General features: G+C 46.6%; 1 protein-coding gene across 1 annotated transcript in view; it reads right to left on the bottom strand.

Annotated features, from left to right (window-relative positions):
* Positions 1–5409: 5409 nt before the first annotated feature.
* Positions 5410–25005, bottom strand: part of FBL (fibrillarin rRNA 2'-O-methyltransferase) — a 103473-nt gene continuing 83877 nt past the window's right edge. Inside the window, exon 9 of the mRNA XM_085616097.1 lies at positions 5410–5821. Coding sequence (XP_085472223.1) covers positions 5797–5821 — 25 coding nt within the window. The 3' untranslated portion in view covers positions 5410–5796. The remainder of the gene's footprint in view (positions 5822–25005) is intronic.

The raw sequence follows: 25005 nt of genomic DNA, 5'->3' as shown, positions 1-25005 counted from the left end.
GCAGAAGGGCAGGGGTCTGGATCAATAAGTTTAAGGCTCTAAGAACATGTGAGGGCAACAAAGCTGGGAAGATCCTAGCATCGTATCTAAAACATAATAAGCAATTCAACATTGCCTCAGTTAAAAATAGCGACAATGTCATCCAAACAAAGCAGAATCTCATTCTTAATACGTTCAAATCATTTTACCAAGACTTGTACAAAAACAACCTAGACTTTGACTCGGAAAAATGTGACAGGTACCTAACCTCACTGGGTCTTCCTAAACTAAACGGTACTGATAAGGTCACACTGAACTCTCCGATTACCCTTCAGGAAATATCAGCGTCCATTAAGACGCTTAAAAGTAAGAAAGCACCGGGTCCTGATGGGTTCTCAGCCAGCTTCTATAAAGAACTCACAAACTCCCTGAGCCCAACTCTCCTAAAATTATTCCAATCCTTTAGTGTAACGAAAAGTATTACCAATTCCATGAGTGAAGCTACCATCATAGTCATACCTAAAGATGGTAAAGACCCCCTGCTAACCAAAAATTACAGACCAATCTCCCTAATTAACTTAGATTGCAAAATGTATGCTAAAATCCTCGCCACACGTCTAAATCTACAACTTCCAAAGCTAATCAGCACATCACAAGTAGGCTTCATGAAACAGCGCATGTCTAACGATAATACGAGGATCCTCTGTCACGTCATTGAAAAAGCCAAAATGCTCGCAGCCCCGGCCGTAGCCATTACCCTCGACGCAGAGAAGGCGTTTGACAGTCTCCTGGTCTTTTCTCAAGAGCTGCATGTCCGCCTTTAATCTGGGAGAAACTTTCACTGATTTGGTTATGGCCCTATACCGGTCACCTTCCACACGCATTGCTATAAATGGTTCATTGTCGGACGCCTTTTCCTTAGAACAAGGGACTAGACAGGGATGCCCCCTCTCCCCTTCACTTTTCCTCTTGGCAATGGAGCCCCTAATTGCACATATAAAAAAAAATGATAACATCAAAGGGGTGGAATTCGGGGATAAGTGCGTCAAACTCGCCGTCTATGCGGACGATATCCTGATTATAACGGAATCACCAGAATCTTCAATCTCTGCACTAATGTCCACCATAGACAGTTACTCTTCCCATTCTGGATACAAACTTAACCGGGATAAATCCGAGGTCAAACCACTCAATATTTTAACCACCAAAGAGGTGCTGGGAGTCTCAGGGCTATGCTGGCAACCAGAATTTGTGAAGTACCTAGGTATCGAGTTTGGTGACTCCCTCATGGAGACCCTCCATCGAAATGAAAAAATCACTTTAAATAAAATCAAGACGCAACTAGAGGGATGGTCCCCCCGTTTCATCACTTGGTGGGGTAGGGTGGAAATCATCAAGATGATGATCTCACCTCTGGTTAATTACCTCATATCTATGCTCCCACTAACCCTCACACCAGACTTCTATCACAAATTAGACATGGCCATCTCTAATTTCCTTTGGAAAGGGAAAAGAGCAAGAATCAGCATAAAAAAGCTTCGCTTAGACAAATACGCGGGAGGGGTTAATTTGCCAGACTTTAAGAGATATGAGACCGCTTTCCTAGCCAAACAAGGAGCCCACTGGCTCGCTCCCTCACCTGATTACACCCCAGTATGGCTCGAAATTGAGGAGGAAATTCTTAACGGTATCTCCCCTAGCGCGGCCCTCTCATCCAACCTGAACCAACTGACCCATTCTAAATCGATATTTCATAACACAAAATCTGCTCTCCTAAAGTTTGATAGAATCCTAGAATTCAACATCAGAGGCTCACGTTGGGAATCCCTCTGGGACAACCGTAACATTTTGTACAAGGGTAAGCCCATGCACAACGAGGCATGGATCAAAAAAGGCATACTGTTCCCACACCAGCTGTACGCGGGGAAACACCCTATTCCCTTCAGAGACCTACAAATCAAATACGATCTTGCACCAATTGAATTCTATAATTTCCTCAATGTAAAAACGGCTTTGTCCAAACTCAAACTCTCCCCGACGCCGCCCTCACTCCCACCATACCTTGCCAGACTAAACAGACTAGGACACCAGGTTTCCTTTCTCTATAAACTCAGCCGTCCCCAACAATCTGGCCTTACTGCCCCAATCACACAATTCTGGAATAACCTCTCGTCTAGGCCAATCACAGACTCGGATTGGACCAATGCATGGATATCCTGCACGCGACACAAAATCAGCCCCACACTATCACAGACAAAATACTGGCTCTTGCACAAAGCCTTCTGGACCCCTGCACGATTATTCGCACACAACCTCTCCCAAGATGCCTTTTGCTGGAATTGCAAACGCGCTGAGGGTGACTTATCACACATCATTCTAGACTGCGACTGCGTGGCGCACTTCTGGGAGAATATATTCGACTTGATCTCAAAGCTATTCCACATCTCACCGGTGAAAGAGCTCCCTTACCTAGTTTTCGGTTTCACCCAGAACCCATCCCTTGATGCAGATAAGGCATTACTTGACCTCCTCCTCTCGGCTGCAGTTAAGACAGTCCTCAGCAACTGGAAAGATACCAGCAAGGCTAACTACGCAGGGTGGTTGAATTGGATAATTAGTTTACGTGGAGCAGACAATATTACACTCCGTCAGACACCGTGGCGACCTGCCACGAGAAAACTATGGTCGACTCTTGATAACTACTTCACGACACGTAAACCACCTTAGATGGGCCCACACACCGCCCACGACTCACCAACACATGCTGCCCGACTGCCTTCATTGCACTCCTAGCCACCATAAATACTTGTCCTTAATGAATGAGTAAAATGCTGTTGAAATACAATGTCTGTTACTGAATTGTTGTGAGCATGTTATACGTACTCTACTGTTGTACTTTTGTACTGTCATTTACTATGATGTACTGTAGCGTACAGTAATTTTGATTCGTAAATTTATGACTCATATTACACTACTGGACTTGCTTTATATATGTCTATGCTGTAACAACCAATAAAAAACTTTTGAAATAAAAAAAAAAAAAAAAACAGACAAAAAAAAAAAATTGAGCTTACATTGGTAAGTATGTTTCTAAGGCAGGTTGGTCTTTATCATAAAAGATAGCCTTCTGTTTTCAGGCCCCATGTTACACGATTGAGGAATACGACTCGTCCCTTCTTCCCTACAATCCACCAAATGTCAGTGCTCGGGAAAATCTAATCAACAATACATTGTAAAACGTACTCACTGAATTTAAGAGCAGTCCTGTCTCCATCCCCCCTAACTCCTGTATGTGTCTCCACCCTCAGGAATGCAGACAGTACACTTCAAATGTCTGGCGTAGCCAAACCAGCCTCCACCTTATGCCATGCTAAATCAAGAGCCTTTCAAAATAGATCTCACTGGTCTTCGAGACCTACTTAGACTGCACCCTATCACTGTCCCGTTCTGCCACTGAGACACAATGTACCAAGGCATTCGAGACACACAATATCAGCACACTGGCCTGGGTGTTTAAGTGAAACTTTACGTGAATTGGACAGGCAGTTTGCACTCCTTCGTGAAACATAAAAAAGGTCTGCTTAGGAGTGAATACACAAAAATCAGTACACGGCCACCACTGCATTATGTCAAATGCCCAGGACATGGACAGTAGTCCGATGCCATAAAATAAGACAATTTTGTTCACCTCTCCAGGTCACATAAGAGGTACTAGACCTTGACCTCATTGAGGACACAAGTAGGCTTCAGCGATTAGTGTGCTAGCTAGGACAAATAAGTCAGGATGCTAACTACATGCAGTCGGGCCATTCAGAGCAGAGGTACAGGACCATGAAGGAGACATTCCCATCGGAAGAGAGTCCCTCCAGTAAGTGGGTTTGACTCCAGTGTATGTCAAATTTGAGCCAACTGGGCATATGTCTGGAAACCTCAGGGGCCAATATGCTCATGCTCCACTGCAATCCTAATGGAAGGCCCTTTACTTCGTAGCCCCTGCTGCTCCAGATGGGCCAGGATTTCTTGTTACCATCATCACTGTTCCCAATCCCTCACTTCACAGGTGGGTCATCCCTTCACCCCCCCCCCCTCCCCTCCAGCTCCGGTCATACCCTTCCCTCCAGTGTCACGGTTGTCCATTCACTTTGAAGTACAAGCCGCCCCATCATCCCAGAAAACCCACAATTATTCGCCTGTTTGCGACTGGCAGGCTCCGAATTGGAATGTCCGATTTGTTTACACTCCTCTGACTTTGCGACCAGCACGTTAAATTTGCTTTAGTGCGTAGGACTCGATTATTGCAGTGTTTTGCCCTAAATTCTGGTCTCTACTTAATTAAAAGCCAGCGTGATAGCCCTTCATCACCTCCAATGCCCATCAAAATATTGCTCGAGATCAGATGGAGACACTCCTTCTGCTTCTCCAACAGCCTAACCCCACCACACATTCTTTCTATTCTGTTCAGCAGCTTCATTCCACTCAACTTTGCCTAAAATTCGATATACACTGAAACCAGCAACTGTCTGCTCCATATTTAGATGGTCTTGTCACGTGGAAGACAGGTTATACTATTGAGATACTATAGTTCTACATTGGGCACAAGTTGATCGAATATAAAACGTACAGTCAGACTTCATTGTGGGGACCAAAGTACAATGGATTCCTTCAATGGCACCACCTGCTAGACATTCCTACAGAGATCTGAAACAAATTAACCTCTGTGCCCATTTGTGTAGTTTGTGAAATGCACATTTTAAAGCACTCAAATTTATGGTCAAGTGTTGCTTCACTGTACACCAGTTGTGCCTTCCAGTGAAGGCTTACTCTCACTGGCTAGGTTTGTGAATTGCAATATTAGCATGTAACACAGATGCTTGGCCTCATCTACCTACAAAGGCCAAATAAATATTTTAGACTGCTCTAAAATTGCGCAAACAGCAATAATAAAACTGACCTGCTTAGCCGATTGGCATATGTGGTGATTCGCTGGCTTAATTTTATCACAACCATCTTCCACATAGAAATGATTTTATTTCCACTGCAAGTGATCCAATGCGATTGTCACTGTTCGCACAGTGTAAAGTGCAACTGCTTAACTTTTTCTTGCTTTGAAAAGGGAGACCTGCTGCTACAACATTGATAGAGGATGACTAGCGGCTTAAAGTACTTTGTAGACTTATCTTGACAAAGGTCTAGAGTGGCAGATGTCATAAGGTGTTTAAAGCGTGCACAAGATTAATTATCTTCATCTACAAACCGGCATCAGCAAGCAGAAATTCTTATTAGCAATTTTTTTAAAGAACAAATTCCACTAAACAAGCTGGCTTTTGCTCAGATATTATGTCATGTTGCGGTCTAATATAGGTTCAACATTGTTCCAGTTATATTCATTAAATACTTTCCTCATGAGCCTCAAAGTACAAATCCAAGTGATTTGGTTCATTTTTCATTTTTATTTAAAAACACATTCTTTACCCAAGCTTCTGTTGCTGAACCAAAAAAGCATGAAAGCTTGACAAAAACAAAAACAACCTTTCATACAGTCTTGCTTTATACAAATGCATCCAGTAGGATTACTAATACAAAAAAAAAAGTAACAATTTATCATTTACAATTTTAGATACAGAAAACTGCCCTTAAGTCTTAAGCCAGAAACGTCTTTTAGCCAGACACGTCCTTGCTTGGTGCAAAGGAGGCCACCTGAAAGATGTGTGGCACAAAACCAGTCTCCAGTGGAGAGTTTGGGATGAAGAGCTCATCTATCTCCCAGGAGCACGCCGCATATATATTTTAGGCATAAAATTTAAATAGATTTCAACTTTATTTCTTCTGCTTTGGTGGTGGTCTGTAGGGATAAAAGAAGAAAAAAAAACAGTTATTGACATTTAACTACAGGGACCCAAACAGCAACATCACCCAAACACTTGTTAACTATATCCTGACACAGAACAGGTTATTGGTTTATCAGAATCTCGCAAGTTTTCAAATGTGTACATTACAGCCGTTTGTCCACAGTCACCTTTCATTCCACTCACCCGTGATGATATTCCAAGTGCAACATCTAAACTTTGAGACTGAAGAAACAAAAAAATAGTAAGCTCAATGCGGCTTCTGCAGGGGGCATCAAAGTGGGATTTGCCTAAAACGTTAAGTAAAAAAAAAAAAAAAATAGGAGGACTCCGCAACGCTGGAAATGACTGAAGTCTCAAGATAGAAAGAGTAAGTCAATTTAAAGCTCCATCCAATTTTCAGACTGTGCAAGTTTTACTCTCTTCAAGAGTGTCAGCCAAATAAACACTGCCACAGAATAAATCCTATGGCTACTATAAAGGGTGAAATTAACTACTAATTAAAATTAAGTGTGTTTGGCCATTTTTATTTATAGAGTACTGGGTTTTGTTGCAGTAACCCCCCCCCCCCCCCCCCCCGCCCCCGTTTTTTAGCTACTAGAACCCGATTTTCGACTAACAGTGCACTGAGCCCAGCATAGCTTATGCCACCCTAACTAAACCCACATTCAAATTTCAGTCTGCTTAAGCAGGCTGCATGACGGTGCAAACCGGGAGTGAAAACACTATATGACACACCCCTGTGTCTCATGCCAGTCACTGCATCTAATCAATGTAAGTCACCCCAATGGCAGGACTGAGCCCTATGGTAGGGTGCATTATATTTTATGTGAGGACATATCTGCATGAGCAGGTTTGCCCCTGTGATGTCAAGTTCTATTGCTAGATACGGCAAGTGAGCAGGGAAGCCATCTTAGAGTATGTTCAGGGCACTGGTCAAAACAAGTCCCGCAGTTACATAATGGCTTCACTGAAGCATGAGGTGTTGGGTATCAAAGATCTCATTAATATGCCCACACTGACTTCAGTGCCAGATTTATCAACACATGCACCCAGAGGACACTTACCAACCTCTGGTGTCTTAGCTGACTAGTTTCTGCCAGCCTGCACCCGAGACAAGTTTGACCTCCAAGAGTGACAGCCTTTTTTTTTCAGGAGGTCAGGAACAAAGCCTGTCCGGGTAGACCCCCTCCTGCGTCACACCCCCTCCTGCAGGTTGACCTACTAATTATCCTTCCTAGGCAAGCATGCTTCAAAGAAGTTGCCGCCTTTGCAATGGAAATCTGGCTACCCTCACAGGTGAGGAAGCCAACCCCTTTTGTCCAGAGTCTTTTGACACAAGGACAGGTGGGAAAATTAGCTAGTCAGGTAGACGTGCCCACCGCCAGGCTAGTACCACCACTTGGTGGCCTAACCTGATGTGGGTACAAGTTTCAGAAGTGACCATTTTCGTGTTGGCACACTTAGGAACTCTAGGATGGGGTTATGCCCACTTCCCACTGGAAGTGGCATTACAGAGGGAGTAGTAACCCCAGGGATAATTAGCAGTTTGGTTACTACCCTTCACAATCCTTAACACCACTAAACTGACTACCGGATACCAGATTTTCAGTGGCACATATGGAGTGGAAAAAGACTACTGCAGACCAGAGGAGTACGACTGACTTGGTGCCAACCCTGCTGGACTGTGAGCTGCACCCGACCCTGCCGTTGTGCAGATCTCATGAAACCTGGAGGCATGCCAGTGTTTCGCAAAATGCCAAAGTATGTCCTTTGGAGTACAGGAGCTACTCCCCTGCAGTTGCAGGCACCAAAGCAGCAAGACCAGTACACCGACCTGCCGCATACGGAGTCTGCCAATGCAGCAGCCGCCCAGGAAAAAGTAGCAGTGCTCCAACAGGCAGATCCATCCTTCTTTTAAGTGTGGTAATGCAAGAACCACCCGGAGCCACACCTGGGTACTAGACCCCTGGCAGCAGCCATGGCTTGTGCCCAGACCAGGCACCAACGCCAAGGAAGACCTACTTGCACGTCAAGAGACTTCAAGGACAGAGAGTCCCACTTTGAGTGGCCAAGCTGTCTTGTTTGCCCCTTTTCTGTAGAAAACAAGATCAAAGAAAGTGAGTGTGACCGTTGTCACCCTAGGCCACAAAGCACCTATGCACCCACACTCCAAAGTCCGAGTCCAAGTGAGGTGACGGTGCCAATGGGCTCCCCAAACCCACAAGAAGCAAACTCAGGACTGGGTTTGCCCAGATTGGACTTAAAGTTGCTGCCTGCAGCCTCTTTTGCAGGCCCCCCCCCCCCTCGAACCGCGAGACACTCCTGCACTGGAATTCAAACTCAAAAGACACCACTTCACCTGAGCCCCTCAGCCCGAGGAGAAGTATCCCTGCATGCCTGAGGACCTCAAGGGTCGAGCCTTCCTGTGGGTTTCCTCAGACTTGTGTCCCAGTCCCTGCTTACAGCCCATTTGTATCCAGACCAGTCTCTCATTGAGGTGAAAGGGACACCCGATGCAATGACCCACATCTGCACCCGGACGCCCCAGAGCTCCGCGAGGTGACCTGTTGATGTGGCTTTGGACTTTGCCCCATACTTGCCACAAGTCCAGAAGAAGTCTCGTAATTTACAGACAAATTCCTAAATGCAAACCACGTTTTCCCTCCTTAGGATACCATTGCCAGTCCAGAAAATGCGCTGCTTCAATTAATAAATTTTTACAGTTTTCAGAACTCGAAAAGTATGTATCCGCTTCCAATGATCGTGGTATTTAAAAGTATGTGTTATTTTTTTATAAATTGATGTCGGATCGCTTTATTCAGTGAGACTCATTTACTGCATTTGTGCGTAATAAATGCTTAGCACTACTCTCTGATCTGCCCAACTGCGTGGTCACACTACCACAAGGGAGTGCATTCTGGGTGTCATTTGTGCCTCAATTTCTCTGGGGTGTGCATACTTTTTGGTCCACTATATAAAGTGCCAGCTTCCTACATTGTTATAGCTAATGTACCTAGTGCCCCAATTGTAATTGATATAACTAACTACACTTGGCTTGCTCATGGTGCATGAATTCGCTTTTCGTCAGTGTAAAAAGACAAAAAGGCTAAACACAAGCCCAATCCCCCTTAAACGCAAGCCCAAACCAAAAATAGCACCAAAAGTAGGCCAACTTAAGTCCCATCCAAAATTTCAAAAAGGAAAAAAAAGAAAAAAGAAATACAAGCAAGGGGCGGGAGACACGGCGCGTGAGGCAGCACTAACACAACTGTGGCATTAAGAGGAGGTGGGAGGGCAGACTGCTATATAAAAATGCAGGCGGCTATGGTGCTAAAGCTGAACACATGCAAACAGTAAGAGCCGGAAAACAAGGGAAAAAAAATAGCCCACCAAAGAATAGATTAAGATCTATTGAGAAATGAGAATACTTTGTCTGTGCTCCATGGGAGGAACAGAAGAGAACAAGCATTGGCATAGCCAATAGGTCTCGCTTTTGGGACCTTATAAGTATTTAGTTATGCAGCACAATATCCTTGATGCAAAAACATCAAATGCTGCATGGCCAAACACTTTCATGACCCAAAGGTGGGACCGATTGGCTATGCCAATGCTTGTTGTAATATGTACAAGTCCACCCCAGAAACGCTTGTAACTTCCGATTCAAGTGCAGCAGCCTACTGCACAAGAGCACGCGCCGTCAGTGTCCCAATAACACTAAATTTGACATCCTGCAATATTGTTTAGATGTACAAATTATGTGCTTTTGCTCAGAATTCTGTGCCGTCTTTTGTAACTATTAGCAGAGCTGTTTAAAAAAAAAAAAACGGAAGAGACCTACAGAAAAAAATCACCATAGCTGAAAAGAGGAAAATGTATTTTATTTAAATGATGCCGTATTGTTAAATGAGATAGATTAAAACGCTGAGGGATTGTGAACGTCGCCAGAAATGTTGCGACTAAGTGCGCCTCTGTTTAATAAGTATCTAGAATTCCAGAATTATTTAAAAATTTAGTTGAGGCGCTTCACTTCTCTTGCCATTTGAGCAGGTGTAGCCTCCGTGCAAACAGCTCAGCCGGTTAGAGAGGTCAGCGGGTTAATGCACCTGTTGTAGAGATGTGTGTAGTAACCTGTAGGTCACAGGTTCTAATCCCAATAAAATAGGTCATGTGTTAAAGCCACACCTGTAGAGCTCGGAGTACAACAATGCGGATCACATGTTCTTACTCCAGTTAGACAGCGTAGCAAATGAATGCACCTTCCATCGAGATAGATTGCCCAGCAGGCCACGCGTTCTCATCACAGTACAATAGCTCAGTTGATATATACATTTTCTGCACATGGAGGATGCATGGCTGGGAGCTCGAGTTTGGCCCTCAGGTTTCAGTCGCAGGAAGATATCACAGCAGTTTTATGCACTCTCAAAATAGGGCGTGTGTGACCCTACAAGTAACTGGATCCAATGCCAGTAAGAAAGTTCAGTGGGTTAAAGCACACGTTGTGGAGATCTTTGTGTTATTTGCGAGTTGCCTGAAAGCCTGGAGCAATTTACCTCTCTAGGTTCATGCCAAACCCAATCTTATAAAATTCCGAGTTTTTAAAAAATCTTATTTAAACAATCCCCACGGTTCTTACTGGGTGTAGTAATAATGATTTGACCCTTCGAGAGAGTTCAAATCAATATCACATTTATAATGAGTCGCTTATGTTAAGTAGCAGCTAAGAAGCGCCTTAAAGCCTTTCGTGGAAAATGGAGCTACATGTGTCAGGGACAACTCAGCATGTTGCACTTTCACGACCGAGAAAATGAGCACAATTGTGCACTTTGAGAATAATTTGAGTTTGCAATGCACATGAAAGCCTTAAGCGCGATAGTAACAGAGTCTTTTTAAAAATGGCGGCTGAATTCTGCTGCCATACATATCTAGTGACATTGATGCTTATATGAAGGTATGTGCACCGAATATTATCCAGTGTACCAAGCACTTACCAACCGGGTTCTCCCTTGAGTACACAGGACTGGAAATGTGTTTCAGTGCTGGAGTGTAAGCTTCTTTGCCGAATAGAAAGGGGTCTACTTCCTTCTTTAACCGGAAACCCATATTAGAATAGCCTACTACTAGCCTGGTAATCGATTTCTAAATGTGCAAAAATGTTAATTGTGCTCAACGGTTGCGGCCCAGTAAGTTTCGCACTGTAAATCTACATATACAAGTGCATTTGTAATTCTAAAACAAGCATTGGCCGCGTGCGAAAGTGAAAGCAACGCGACGGGGGAGGGGGACGGACGGAGGAGCGTGAAAGCAATCAAGTGGGAGGAAAGACAGATAGCCCCTGATCGGGCGCTCAAAGCTGGCTGTTGCGCACGTAAGCTCCAGGCCAGCCAAAGAGCAACTTGTGGTAGCACTTTTTGAAGCCCCTACTAAATGTCTCGCAGAGCAGCGCCTGCGCTAGTTCTAGCGAGACCTAAAAAAAAAAAAAAAAAGCCGGACTGACCACTAGCAAGCAAGTATTTTTAAGGGACACCGACAGACAAATGAAACAATGGCAAGCAATGGGTGAACTCAACAAATCGTATACAACAGGTCGCTATGAGACTACACCGCCTAGGCTCGACAAAATGGAGGACCTTGAACAAACTTCTGTTTTATGTGAATCAGAGCCTATAGAACAGTGGTTCTTAATCTGTGGTCCGTGGACACCCGTGGGTCCACAAAACCTACTCGGGGAGTCCGCGACTAGCTTACTAAATTAAACATTAAAATTAATAAGTTAAAGAATAGCGTACAAAGAAGCAAAACTTAAAACTTTATATTTGATAATGAATTAATCAAAATATTTAAATATTTGAACATTTGTTCGCTACATTCAAGTATCAGCTCTGTATAATATTTTGAGGTGGCCCAGATTCCAATAATTATTCAGTGGGTGGGCGGGTGGGGGTGCAGGGGTCCCTGGATTCCATTGATGATTGGGGGTCCACAGCAGTCAAAAGGTTAAGAACCACTGCTATAAAAAAATTTGGTCTACCCTGCATTTCTGAATGAAAATTTTTTTAAAACGTCGTAACTGGATTGTTGAATAACATCCATTTCAATGACGCTCGAGAAACATTGGAGATTAAAAGAAGGAGAGATAGTATAGGGTAGCAACTAAATCCTTATTGGATACCAATGAATTTTTTTACAGCCCTGTATATTGCCATTTTCAATAACACCACGTACAAAACCAAACTGTGCACGGTTCATTTCTTTGACAGTCTTCATTGCAGCCTCAAACTGCCCCTCCCCCCCCGAACCATTGCCCCTAGCACAGCCAACAGCAATGCTTGGCTGGACTATGCTAGATGGCCATTCCCCAAAACAGACTGGGGATACGTCATCCCATATCTTACCCCTATAGCTACTTAAATATCCTGGTGCATTCCCGGCCTTCATATACCTCCCTCTCAACCAACATACACCAGTCCTCCAGCTGCTGCGCTTGTCCCACAGCTCGGTCTTGCAAAATTGTGTTTAGCTACTGCTACCCCAGGGTTATCCATATACATAACATTCGGAGCAAATCTTTTTCTGCACAGATATTTAGGAGGCACCACTTTGCCGAGGCGGTAAGGGAATCCACACATACCTCACCCCTACAGTCGACCTCTGCCACCCAGAAGCACTGCACGGCAGTCCCAAACAATATGATAACAAGCATTTGCAATGCTTTAGGTCTCACGTTACTGAACGTTTGAGCTATTGGCGTTGTTAATAATAATGCAACGCCAATAGATTAAACTGTCAGTAATGTGAGACCTATTGCATTGCACATAAATAAGTGGCTAGAAGCGCTCGAAAAGTTCAAGACACTGGACAAATTCCCCATTAAAAGAGGGGAGAGGGCGTGGCCAGTCAAGATGACCGTGCTGATGTGATCCGCAAGGGCTCCGTGGCATTTTACAACAAGTATTGGCACAGCCAGTAGGTCTTGCCTTTGGGACCTTATAAGTGGTTAGCCAGAGCTATTGCCTTTGTTAACGTCTTTAATCTGTATTGCTCCTTGTAAAGATCGGTATCATCGTTAGGAGATACAAATGTGGCTTTGATGCACTTGCACTTATGGGTGATGTTTAAACAATCTGGCAAGTTTGTACCTGCGTTAAAATAGTGTACGAGAGATGAAATTCGTTACTTACCTGTAACTGCAGTTATCCAGTATTGGTATGTTTCATAGATTCACATGCCTGAATCATTCCCAGTCGTCGGGATGGGAGTCCCCAGTATATAATAAAAGTAATGTCTCACTAGACATAGAGAGATAGGCCAAAGGCCTCACATTAGTAACATATCCAGGTCCTTCTGTAATTAGCCAAACTCTAGAGAACAACCAATCAGCTATCACCACCCTCTGGAACCTTCCTGGAAGGAGCTCTAGTCCCTCAGATTTCGTAAGCACAGTGCTAAGTAGATTTATCACAGAGAACCAGGTGAGCCCTTCCAGGGGAGGTGGGTGGGTTTGCATGTGAATCTATGAAAGATACCAATACTGGAGCCGTAGTTAGATTGCTGTTCCTCCTCTTCTTCTTCTCCCTCATAGTAGAGGTCATCTTCGGGAGTTTGACTGCTCTTCGGCGTCGAACTCGTCCTGGTCTTCGACCTCGATAACCGTAGCTGGTTTCGTTGGGATTGTAAATTTCTTCATCTTTTCGTCGAACTCCTTCTTCCTTTGAAAGATGCTCTCCTTCTCCGCCTGGAGCCTTCTCTTTTTCTTCTCCATTTCGGAGGCATGCTCGGCGACGAGCGCTGGCCTTCGACAGAGCTTGTGTCGACGCGATCTTGTCCTTCGTCGTCGAACGACCAACCTCGTGGGTCTTTTTCGACGAACTTTGTTTTTCGGCGGCCTTCGGCACCTGGGAGTCCTTCTCAAAGGATCCGCTGGGCCTTTCGTCCTTGGATCAACTCGCGGTCGTTGAAATTTTCGGCGCCAGTGTTCCTTTCGAGGACTTACCACTGTTTTTCGAGAGTCAGTCTCTGGTTTTCGGGGCACTTTCGGGGTTTTTGTGCTCGACGTCTCTCCTACCTTGTCAGACGTCTTCTTATCGGTCTCTGCGACCGTGGAGTCATCAGGTCCCTCGGCGACGTTGCCTTCATCGTTGGTGGAGAGGCCCAGGTCGTACAGAGACAGGGCCTTACCCTTGCCTTCCATGTTGTAGTTGGCTCTCCTCTGCCTCTCTCTCTCTCTCTCACCGAGTGTCTTCGGTGTGAAGGCGGAGCAGGCGTTGCAGTCTTTGCTCTCGTGGTCGACTGGCAGGCAAATGTTGCAGACCGGATGTTGGTCCTTCTGCGCGTACTTGTGGTGGCAGTTACGGCAGAATTTAAAAGGTGTTTTGTCCATTCCTGCGCTCAGTGTCTGAGTGCGCATTCTCCGCTGGACGTTGAATATCTCGAGGTTCTCCTCCTTCGTTGTCGTCCCGGCTCGATGTTCTTTCTGTCTATAGTCTCCTTTAATTTTCCTCCGATGAAACTCGTGCTCTTCTTCTTTCTTCGTTAAAAAACTCTGGAGCTTCTCGGTGACTATCCAGACCCAACGGCGGAAAAAAGAATCTGAAGATGGCGCCCCAAGGTGGGACTTCCGCAGGAAGCATGCCGACGTCACGAGAAGTACACCAAATGGTGGGACGTCGAAGCCCACCTGGCCTACCAAAAAAAAAATAATAATAAAACACAAAAGAAAGACTACGAATCCGGACCCAACCACCAGCCGCGGAATAATGCACAGCATAGTGAATCCAGAATGATTCACGCTGCAAAACTGCAGTTACAGGTAAGTAACGCATTTCTTATCTAGTATTAGGGTATCTTTCATAGATTCACATGCCTGAATAAGAATAGCAAGCAATGATCGGCACATTTCGGATGGAACAGAATGCACAAATTGATCAGATAATAGCATATCAATGCGAAAGCAGAGAAGTAACAGTGCAATCAAAAGAAAACAATAGAAAACACAATGGAGACATGTGCATGTAAAGAAAAAGGATGGTGGGATGAAAAGGCGGCTCACCTATCGAAATAGATGACGTAACACAGCCTGTCCCACTGCAGCATCCTTCATGAGTTCCGTATCCAAGCAGTAATGCTTGGTAAATGTATGCGGCGTCTTCCATGTCGCCGCTCTTCAAATGTCTGATAGGCACACCCGCAAAGAGTGCCATGGAGGTAGAAATCGTCCTAGTGGAATGGGCATGAGCTGTCGAATGCAAGGGATGGCCTGCTTGCTGGTGACAAAGTAATAGCGGCAGAGATCCACCTAGAAATACTCGGTTTAGTAAGTGGGATAACCTTTGAGGCAGACTGTAAGCCACAAAGTTGGTTGGATTTGCGGAACGTCTTTGTCCTGTCAAGGTAGAATGGAAGGCAGCATTTAAGATCCAGTGAATGCAGAGTCCTTTCTGCCGCCATTTGAGGATTCGGAAAAAAGGTTTGTAAGACTATAGGCTCATTGAGGTGAAAGTCTGACGGGACCTTGGGAACAAACTTGGGATTAGTCCGAAGTATAACCCTATCATGTTTGAATTGAAGAAAAAGGTCTTGAATTGAGAATGCATGAAGTTCGCTTACTCGCCTTGCAGACGTAAGGGCTAGAAGCAGCGCAAGAGAGAAAGTTGAGTGGCTCTGTGCATCGGCTCAAATGGGTGTTTCATAAGTTGAGCAAGAACGATGTTGAGTTGCCAAGTTGAATGTGGAGACTTCACGGGAGGGAAAGTCCTAAACAGACCCTTGAGAAATTGTTTAATCAGTCTATGTGACCAAAGAGAAGGACCCGTAGAAGATCTCCTGAAAGAGGATATCGCTGCCAGGTGAACCTTAATAGAGGCGTGAGCCAGACCTGAAGTTGCCAGATGAAGAAGATGAGGCAGTATTTGTTCTGGAGAAGAAGTGAAAGGATGTATATTCGCAGACTTACACCAGATGCAGAATCTTTTCCATTTCAAGGAATATGTTGTGTGTACTGTCAGCCCGAGCCAGAACCGCCCTGCAATCTGAAGAAATGTCTAGGCCATGGAACTCGCAGAACTCGGGAGCAAAGCCGATAATTTGAGAGATGCTGGATCCGGATGTTGGACTTGTTCCTGGTCCATTGTGAGGAGAGGGGGAAAAGGTTTCAACGGAATCGGTGGTTCCAGGGAGAGAAGATGGAGCTCCGTGAACCAATGCTGGCGAGGCCACGCTAGTGCGATCAGGATTAGCATGCAGGGTTCTGCCTTCAACTTCCCGAGGAGCCTGGGAATCAGGGGAATCGGTGGAAAAGCGTAAGCAAAGACGTTGAACCATGCTATCGAAAATGCATTCCCTAGAGACCCTCGTTGGGGATGCAAACTTGCAAAGTTTTGGCATTGTGCTGGGTGGCAAATAGGTCCAAGAGAGGTGTGCCCCATTGAGAGAATATGCTGTTGAGAACTTGCTGGTTCAATTCCCACTCGTGACATGTTGTTTGTTGCCTGCTTAGTGAATCGGCCAGCACATTGTCTGTTCCAGGAACATACTCCGCTCTGAGGGAAATGTGTTGAAGTAACCAGTTCCAGATCTTTTGAGATTCGAGAGTGGCAATGAACAAGTACCCCCCTGCTTGTTCAGGTAGTGCATTGTTGTAGTATTGTCCATCCGGACAAGCACTAGAGAACCTTTGATCCTGGGAAAAAAACGCCAGGAGGGCGAGATAAACAGCCCGTAGCTCGAGGAGGTTTATGTGAAGTTTCCGTTCTGAAGGAGACCACTTCCCGCTGATCCGAAGTTCCTGGAGGAATGCTCCCCAACCTTCCAGGGACGCATCAGTCGGGATTATATGTGGAGAGGCTTGAAGCAAGAAAGGCAGGCCTTGAGAAAGATTCCGTGAACGAGTCCACCACTGCAGAGCAGTGACCATCTGGGGTGTCACCTGAACGACGAAGGATCCTTCGGCTTGAATCCACTGATCGGATGGTGACTCTTGGAGAGGGCGCATGTGGAGGAGACAGTAGGGAACCAGCAGAATACAGGATGAAATCATCCCGAGAAGAGATTTGAACAGGAGCACTGTGAGCAACTTCCTGGATTTTATGCGGTTCGCTAAGTGAAGAAGTTTGCACGGTCGCTCTTATGACTGGAAAGCTTTCCTCTGGTTTGTATCGAGAATTGCACCCAGAAAAGTTATCAATTGAGACAGTTGCAGGATGATTTGTCTGGATTGAGAGTGAGTCCCAAGCGACTGAAAAGCTGCAGACAGTCGTTGAAGGATCTGCTTGTGCCGTCCAGAGAAGGTGCCTTGACAAGCCAGTCTTCGAGATAGGGAAAAGCTTGGTGAAGTTGCTGTCTGAGGTATGCAGCCACTGGAGAAAGGCACTTTGTGAAGATGCGAGGGGCTGACTTGAGTCCGAAGGACAGGACTCGGAATTGGTAATGTCTGCCTGCCACAGCGAACCTCAGAAATTTCTTGTGATTCCTGTGGATAGGGATATGGAAATAGGCATCTTGAAGATCCAAAGATACCATGAAGTAGTTTGCATTGAGAAGTTGGAGCACTTCCTGAATGGTAACCATGCGAAAGGAATATGCTACTTACCAGTTAGTATCTTTTCTTGGCATGTAGAGCTGCAGATCTATACACTTTTGTATAGATCGCCATCTGGTGTTGGGCCCGGATGTTTTGCAGTTTGTTTTTCTTCTTGGACAGTCTTTGGAAGTCACGAGTTCGGTGACTCCTCCTTCGGTCCTTACTGCGCATGGGCTTTGGCTCCATCCTCAGATTGTTTTTCGCCAGCAGGGAAAAGATGGAGCGTAGTGATAATAGTAAGAAACCCATGTGTGTTGTATCTAAATCAGATAGACTGGAACGGATACAGGTAGCCGGGGAGGCGGGTGGGCGTGTATAGATCTGCAGCTCTACATGCCAAGAACAGATGCATACTGGTAAGTAGCATATTCCGTTCGAGGCATATGAGCTGCAGATTATACACTTTTGCATAGATTATATAGCAGTACCCAGCCCTAGCGGCGACCACCGGTATCTGTTGCAGTGGTTTGAAATAGTGTCTTTAGTACAGCCTGGCCCACACTAGCTTGTTGCTTGGAGTGCACGTCTACACAGTAATGTTTTGTGAAGGTGTGCGGTGTTGACCATGTGGCTGCTTCATCTAAGGGTATGTTCCCTAGAAAAGCCATAGAAGCCCCTATCTTTCTTGTAGAGTGGGCTTTAGGTGGAACAGATAATGTTCTTTTTGCTTTGCGATAGCAAATTTGTATGCACTTTACAATCCACCTAGCTATCCCTGATTTAGAGATGGGGTTGCCTTTATGCGGTGGAGAGAAGGAGACAAACAATTGTTTCGTCTTTCTGAAAGGTTGCGTTCTTTGTATGTAATACAGTAAAGCCCTTTTAACATCAAGTGTATGTAGAGCCCTTTCCGCAACAGATTGAGGTTGCGAGAAAAAAACCGGTAATTCCACCGATTAAGATGGAAGGGGGAAATGACCTTGGGCAGAAATTTTGGATTTGTGCGAAGTATCACCTTGCTGTGATGTATCTGTAAAAAGGGTTCCTGTATAGTGAACGCTTGTATCTCACTAACCCTTCTAAGGGAAGTGATAGCTACGAGGAAAGCTGTTTTCCAAGTGAGGAACTGTAACTCACATTTATGCATTGGTTCGAAAGGCGGACCCATTAGCCTTGTAAGAACTACGTTTAGATTCCATACAGGGGAAGGTGGTGCCCTGGGTGGAATTACTCGTTTAAGGCCTTCCATAAAGGCTTTAACAGCAGGCACTCTGAACAGTGATAAATGCTGTCTGTTTTGCAGGTAAGCAGCAATTGCTGCTAGGTGTAGACGTATGGATGAATATGCCAGGTTACACCTTTGAAGATGGAGCAGATAGCATATGATGTGCTGTATGGATGCATCTAAAGGGTTGATTGTATTGTTACGGCAGTAAACAAATCTCTTCCACTTTGCGGCATAGCATGCTCGAGTGGTAGGACGTCTGGCTTCTTTGATAATCTTCATGCAATCAGGGGGAAGGTTAAGGTATCCAAATTCTAAGATTTCAGGAGCCAGATCGCAAGGTTGAGCTGAGCTGGGTCCGGGTGCGCGATTTCTCCATGGTTCTGGGTCAGGAGGCATGGGGACAGGTGCAGTTTTTGATGTGGTACCACCGATAGTTGTAGTAGTGTGGTGTACCACGGCTGCCTGGCCCATGTTGGAGCTACCAGAATGAGTGTGAGGGAGTGCTGTTGTAGCTTCCTTACCACTAATGGAATTAGCGGGAGAGGTGGAAAGGCGTATGCAAATTTGCCTGACCAGTTCATCCATATCGCATTGCCTTTGGACAATGGGTGTGGGTATCTGGCGGCGAAGCTTGGGCATATTTTGTTTTCGTGGGTGGCGAAGAGGTATATCTGAGGATGCCCCCACTTGTGGAAGAATGGGCGAAGAACTTGTGGATACAGTTCCCATTCGTGCAGTTGCTGCGTTTGTCTGCTGAGCAGATCTGCCATGGTGTTTTGTATGCCTGGGACGTGTTGTGCCAGGAGAAAGATTGTTTGTGGAATTGCCCATCTCCATATGCTCTGTGCTAAGCGGGACAGTTGGGGAGAGTGTGTCCCCCCCCTGTTTTTGAATATAATACATTGCAGTCATATTGTCTGTGCGAATGAGGACTGCTTTGGCTGAAATTTGTTTCTGAAAGGATTTCAGGGCTAGAAAGATCGCCAAAAGCTCCAGATGGTTGATGTGGAGTGACTTTTGCTGTGGCGTCCATAGACCTTGCACTGTAAGGTGTAGAAGGTGCGCTCCCCAGCCGGAGAGCGATGCGTCCGTTGTTAGAATCACCTGAGGAACCGGGTCCAGGAACGGCCGCCCTTTGGAAAGGTTTGTGGTGTTCCACCACTGCAGAGAGTGATGGGTGCGGCCGTCCACCAACACCAGATCCGTCAGCTGTCCCTGGGCCTGGTTCCACTGCCGTGCTAGGCACTCTTGGAGTGGACGCATGTGGAGTCTTGCATGGGGCACTATGAAGATGCAAGATGCCATCATCCCTATGAGCTTCATAAACACTCTTGCTGGTAGAGAGTGCTTTAGAATGAATGTTTGGCGCAAGGCTTGTATGCTTGCGATTCTGGCTGAATTGGGATAGGCTATAGCTTTGGAGGTGTCTATAGTGGCCCCGAGATATTGCTTTGTGTGAGATGGTATGAGGTGGGACTTTTGATGGTTCACCGTGAAGCCTAGCTGGTGGAGCAGTTGGATGGTGCTGGTTGTATGTTGCACACACTGGTTGTAGGACGCGGCTTTTATCAGCCAGTCGTCTAAGTAAGGGAAGACGTGAATGTGTTGTCGTCTGAGGTGTGCTGCTACTACCGCTAGGCATTTGGTAAACACCCGTGGTGCGGTTGTGACCCCGAAGGGGAGAACCTTGAATTGGTAATGCTGACCGTCCACCACAAACCTGAGGTACTTCCTGTGAGAAGGGTGTATTGGAATATGAAAGTATGCGTCTTTCAAGTCTAATGTAGTGAGAAAGTCTCCCTGACAGAGGAGTGGGAGAACTTGTTGAAGGGTGACCATGTGGAAATGGTCCGAATGTATGTATGCATTTAGAGGCCGGAGGTCTAGAATGGGCCGCAGGGTCTCGTCTCTCTTTGGTATTAGAAAATACAGAGAGTAGACCCCTAAATTTTGCTGATTGACGGGGACCTGCTCTATAGCTTGTTTTTGTAGGAGGGAGATCACCTCCTGTTTGAGCAGTGTGGTGTGTTCTTGTGACATTGTACGGTGCCTGGGTGGAATATTGGGTGGGGTAGATGTTAGTTCGAGACAGTAGCCTGACTGAACAATTTGCGTCACCCATTTGTCTGATGTTATGGTCTCCCAGGTGGGAAGAAAATGCCGTAGTCTGCCCCCGACTGGAGTGAAATGGTCTGGGGGAGCGGGGGAAAGTCATTGGGCGGGCGGTGTGGCAGAACGGGTGTTGTTGGTTTTGCCCCTGCCCTTATTATTGTTTCCCCTATATCCACCTCTTTGATAGCCCTTCGAGAAGGTATTCTGAGGAGGGGACTTGTAGGAAGTAGATGCGCTATCGGCAGAGTAACCTCTGCCTGTGCCCCGAAAGGAGGAACGACGAAAAGAACGTCTAGGGGTATGGGATTGTAATGCCCCCATAGACTTTGCTGTATCCGTGTCCTTTTTCATTTTCTCCAATGCTTCGTCCACCTTTGGACCAAATAGGTGGTGTTGGTCAAAGGGGTGATTTAATATAGATGCCTGGACTTCTGGCTTAAAACCTGAGATTCTGAGCCAGGCATGACAACGAAGCAAAACACTGGTGTTTATAGCTCTAGAAGCTGTGTCTGCCGCGTCGAGGGCACATTTAATTGAGGTGTTGGTAATGAGCTTTCCCTCCTGTATTAGCTCATGAGCCCTGTGTTTATGTTTGTCTGGGAGGTGTTGCGTGATAGCCTCCAGCTCATCGTAATGTGCTCTATCATAACGTGCAAGCAATGCCTGCGTGTTGGCGATGCGCCACATATTTGCAGCTTGCGAGGCAGTGCGTTTACCAGACGCATCTAAGAGCTTTGACTCCTGATCTGGTGGTGGAGCCTCCCCTGAAGATTGAGAGTTAAGACCGCTTCCTAGCTGTGGATACCACTAAATGAGTCTAAGGGAGCAGGTCCTTTAATATATTCAGGATCTGTGGGGGCTGCTTTATATTTCTTCTCTAGCCTGGGGGTTTAATACCCTAGCTCTGACTGGGTCCTTGAACACCTCTGCAGCATGTTTGGTTACTCCTTTTAGCATGGGCAATATTGCTGTGGCCTTATCTTGTATGTCAAAAGTGTCCAGTAGGAAATCGTCCTCAACTGGCTCGCTGTGTAATTCTACCCCATGGTAGTGTGCCGCCCGCTGTATTAAGTGGTGGAACCCCAGGGAGTCCTCTGGAGGAGATGGCCTGGATGGATAAATGTAATCTTGAGGCATATCTGGTACATTGGGGTTATGGTAATCCTCCCATGGGTCTGGTGTCCCTGGAGGTGTGTGGTCTATTGGGGCGTCTGCCGGATCATAATCTGGATCTCCATAATTAGGGTCTGGAGATGGGGTTGGAGAGCGGTGAGGCAAAGGTGGCGGAGATATGGGAGGTGGAGGAGGTGGAGAAGGCGGAGGAGGTGGTGGGGAAGGTACTCTGAAGGGAGATGTGGCAGAGTCCTTCCGTTTTGGCGGTGGAGGAGGAGGATCTGGCTTGTTTAAATGTCTTTTTTTGGAAGACAAAGTTAAATGCCCAGTCTTTGGATCCTTTGTTAAAAATTTTTGATAAGGATCTGGCGTAAATAGTTCTCCTGGCACCGAATCGTCTGCCGGTGCTTTCGGAGCCGAGGGCTTCGATGGTTTCTCCACGCCATGCTTTTTCGGGGCCTCCGATTTCTTCGGTGCCGAGGCAGGCTTCAGCGCCAGAGCCAAGGGGCTTATGCTTAGTCGGCCCCGAGAGTGCAGGTTTCGAGCCCGATGGTTTCGGAGCCGAACTGGGTGTGGTTTTCTTCGGTGCCGAATGGTGTTTTTCGGCACCAGGAGTAGGCTGGCTCGAGCCCGAGCCGCCGGGAGACTTATGATGCTTCGACACCGAGCCCGAAGGTGGGGTGATAGAAGCTGTATGTTTGGTTTTCCCTAGGCCCGGAGGCGAAGGTGTAACCGGAGTCTTTCGGTGTGGGTACGGGAGTGGGAGGGGGTAGAGTACACACTACGCTCTGCGCCGGTGGGATCTCCTCCAGGTCGGAGTAGTCGGCCTCAGAAGCGCTGACGAGTTCTTCCTCTTGCTCTGTGTGCTGCTGCCCTGAAGCTCCGGTGTCGTCTCCGAAGATGTTGGGTGGAACCGAAGTCGATTAGTGCGCCATGGTGCGTCGAGCTCTTCGATCCCGGATGGTCTTTTTCGATCGAAAAGACTTGCAGGCGGGGCAGTCTCAGGCCTCGTGTTCGGGAGAGAGGCAGAGGTTACACACCTGATGCAGGTCGGTGTGGGGAAATTTAGACCCACATTTTGGGCACTTTTTGAAGGTAGTCCTTTCCATCGGCCGAGACCGGAGTCGAGGGAGGCCCGAAGGCCGATGCCTGGAATCGAGAAGTGCCGCCGAGAGAGATGAAGATGATCTTTTTCTTAAGAATCTCGATGGACGAGGATTTTCTGTCGAAGGTCGAACTGGAAAAGTTCGAAGCCGGAGCACGAAGTATCACATCCGAGCCCGATGGCGGAAAAAAACAATCTGAGGATGGAGCTGAAGCCCATGCGCAGTACGGACCGAAGGAGGAGTCACCGAACTCGTGACTTCCAAAGACTGTCCAAGAAGAAAAACAAACTGCAAACATCCGGGCCCAACACCAGATGGCGATCTATGCAAAAGTGTATAATCTGCAGCTCATATGCCTCGAACCAATAGTTTAAGAATTTGTTGAGACTTCTCAAATCTAGAATCTGCCTCCATTTCTTCTCCTTTTTGCGCACCAAGAAAAAACGGGAGTAAAAACTTTTCCCCGCTGGTGAAGGGGAACCCGCTCTATAGCACCTCTCTGGAGCATTAGTGAGATTTCCAGAAGTAAAAGGCGCAGATTCTTGTGAAGCATAGGTCGAGGAGGGGTCTGCGGAGGACTATGAATGAACTCCAGTGAGTCCCCAAACTGTACCAGTTGAAGAACCCCAACGGTCCGTTATCGGTTTCCAATTGTGTAGAAAATGGGAAATTCTGCCTCCTACTCTGGAGGGGGAGAGGAAATGGAGACCGACGGTAGAGAAAAGTCATTGACGCCGGGCAGAATCCTTCTGTCGTCTGTCCTTCCCGCGAAAGGAAGACTTATTGTTTTGAGATTGCTGCTCTTGGCGCTGTTGGAACTGTGGTCGATATTGCTGGTTGGAGGAAGAATAGGAAGATCGATACTGCTGGTAGGTTCCCCTAGCGGGAGACTGACCTCTACCCAGTGAGCCTGGAGAAGGGGGGGGGGGGGGGTTAAATTGAAGGGTTCCCAAAGCCCTGGCCGTGTCCGTATCCTTTTTTTAGGCCCTGAAGGGCTTCATCAATAGGAGTGCCAAAGAGCAATTGGCCATCATAAGGCATATCCAAAATCTGGATTTCCAGGCGGAATGTCGGCACCTTTGCGGCGGCGGAGGACCGCAGCCCCAGCCAATTGGCGGAAATCAGTAGAGGCGATATCCATCGCACAATCTATTTCAGAAGCCGAATGTTCGTCCTCCAACAAAATTCTTTGCTTCTACTTTGGAGTCGTCCGGCAGTGCCTCCAAGTATGGGGCAATGTCCACCCACATCTGCCTGTTGTAGCGCCCCCAACAACGCTAAGGAATTAGACGCACACAGTGTCAATGCAGACATGGAAGAAAAGCGCTTCCCAACGTTGTCCAGGCATCTGCCCTCCATATCTGGAGGGGCTGAAAGCAGCGCAGAAGGGTTTTTAGATCTCCGCTGAGCGATGATGGAATCAGGCCCAGAACCCAGATGTAGTCTATGATCGGCAGAGATCTCAGATTTTTTTTAAAAGGTTCCTTGAAGTCATACTAGAAACAGTCCTGCTGGTAAGAAGGCATAGGAATTTGGAAACGCTGTGCAGCCCTTTCCAAAAAGTTGTGAAAACTCCCAATATCTTCAGGAGGCGAATCTGCTTGAGGCGGCACTGGAGACGCCGGCAAAGAGGACGTAGTTGTCCCACTCATGAGTTGATTGGGACTCATGGACCTCTCTTGTTGGTAATTCTCCTCATCATCATCCGTGGAAGGGAGAGGTGGTAACGTAACAGGTACAGCCGGTGGAGGTGAAACCTGTAACCGTGGAGGCGGAGAGAGAACTGGAGTAGAAGACTGAGCAGAAGTAGGGCACCTCTGTAGTCAGAAATCAAATATTGGAGGTCAGAAACCAGACGCAGGGAGACAAACCATGGGTTTTTGGCGAAGATGGCTGTCTGGATAATATGCCTGATCTGCATCTTGCTCGTCATAGTCCGAGTCCTCCTGGTACTTTAAATGAAGTTCAGAGGTACTTGTTGCAGCCCTGAACATGCTGCCCTCATCTGAATCCTCCTCCAAAAGGTGAGGCGGAGGTAACGGCTGGACCCTGCTTGGTGATGTAAGGGAAGGCGTCAGCTTTCTTTTAGTAACCTTGAGGTGA

This window comes from Triturus cristatus, chromosome 7, assembly GCF_964204655.1.
Source record: "Triturus cristatus chromosome 7, aTriCri1.1, whole genome shotgun sequence".
NCBI classification, from domain to species: Eukaryota; Metazoa; Chordata; class Amphibia; order Caudata; family Salamandridae; genus Triturus; species Triturus cristatus.
This window is presented reverse-complemented; position numbering and strand designations above follow the sequence as displayed.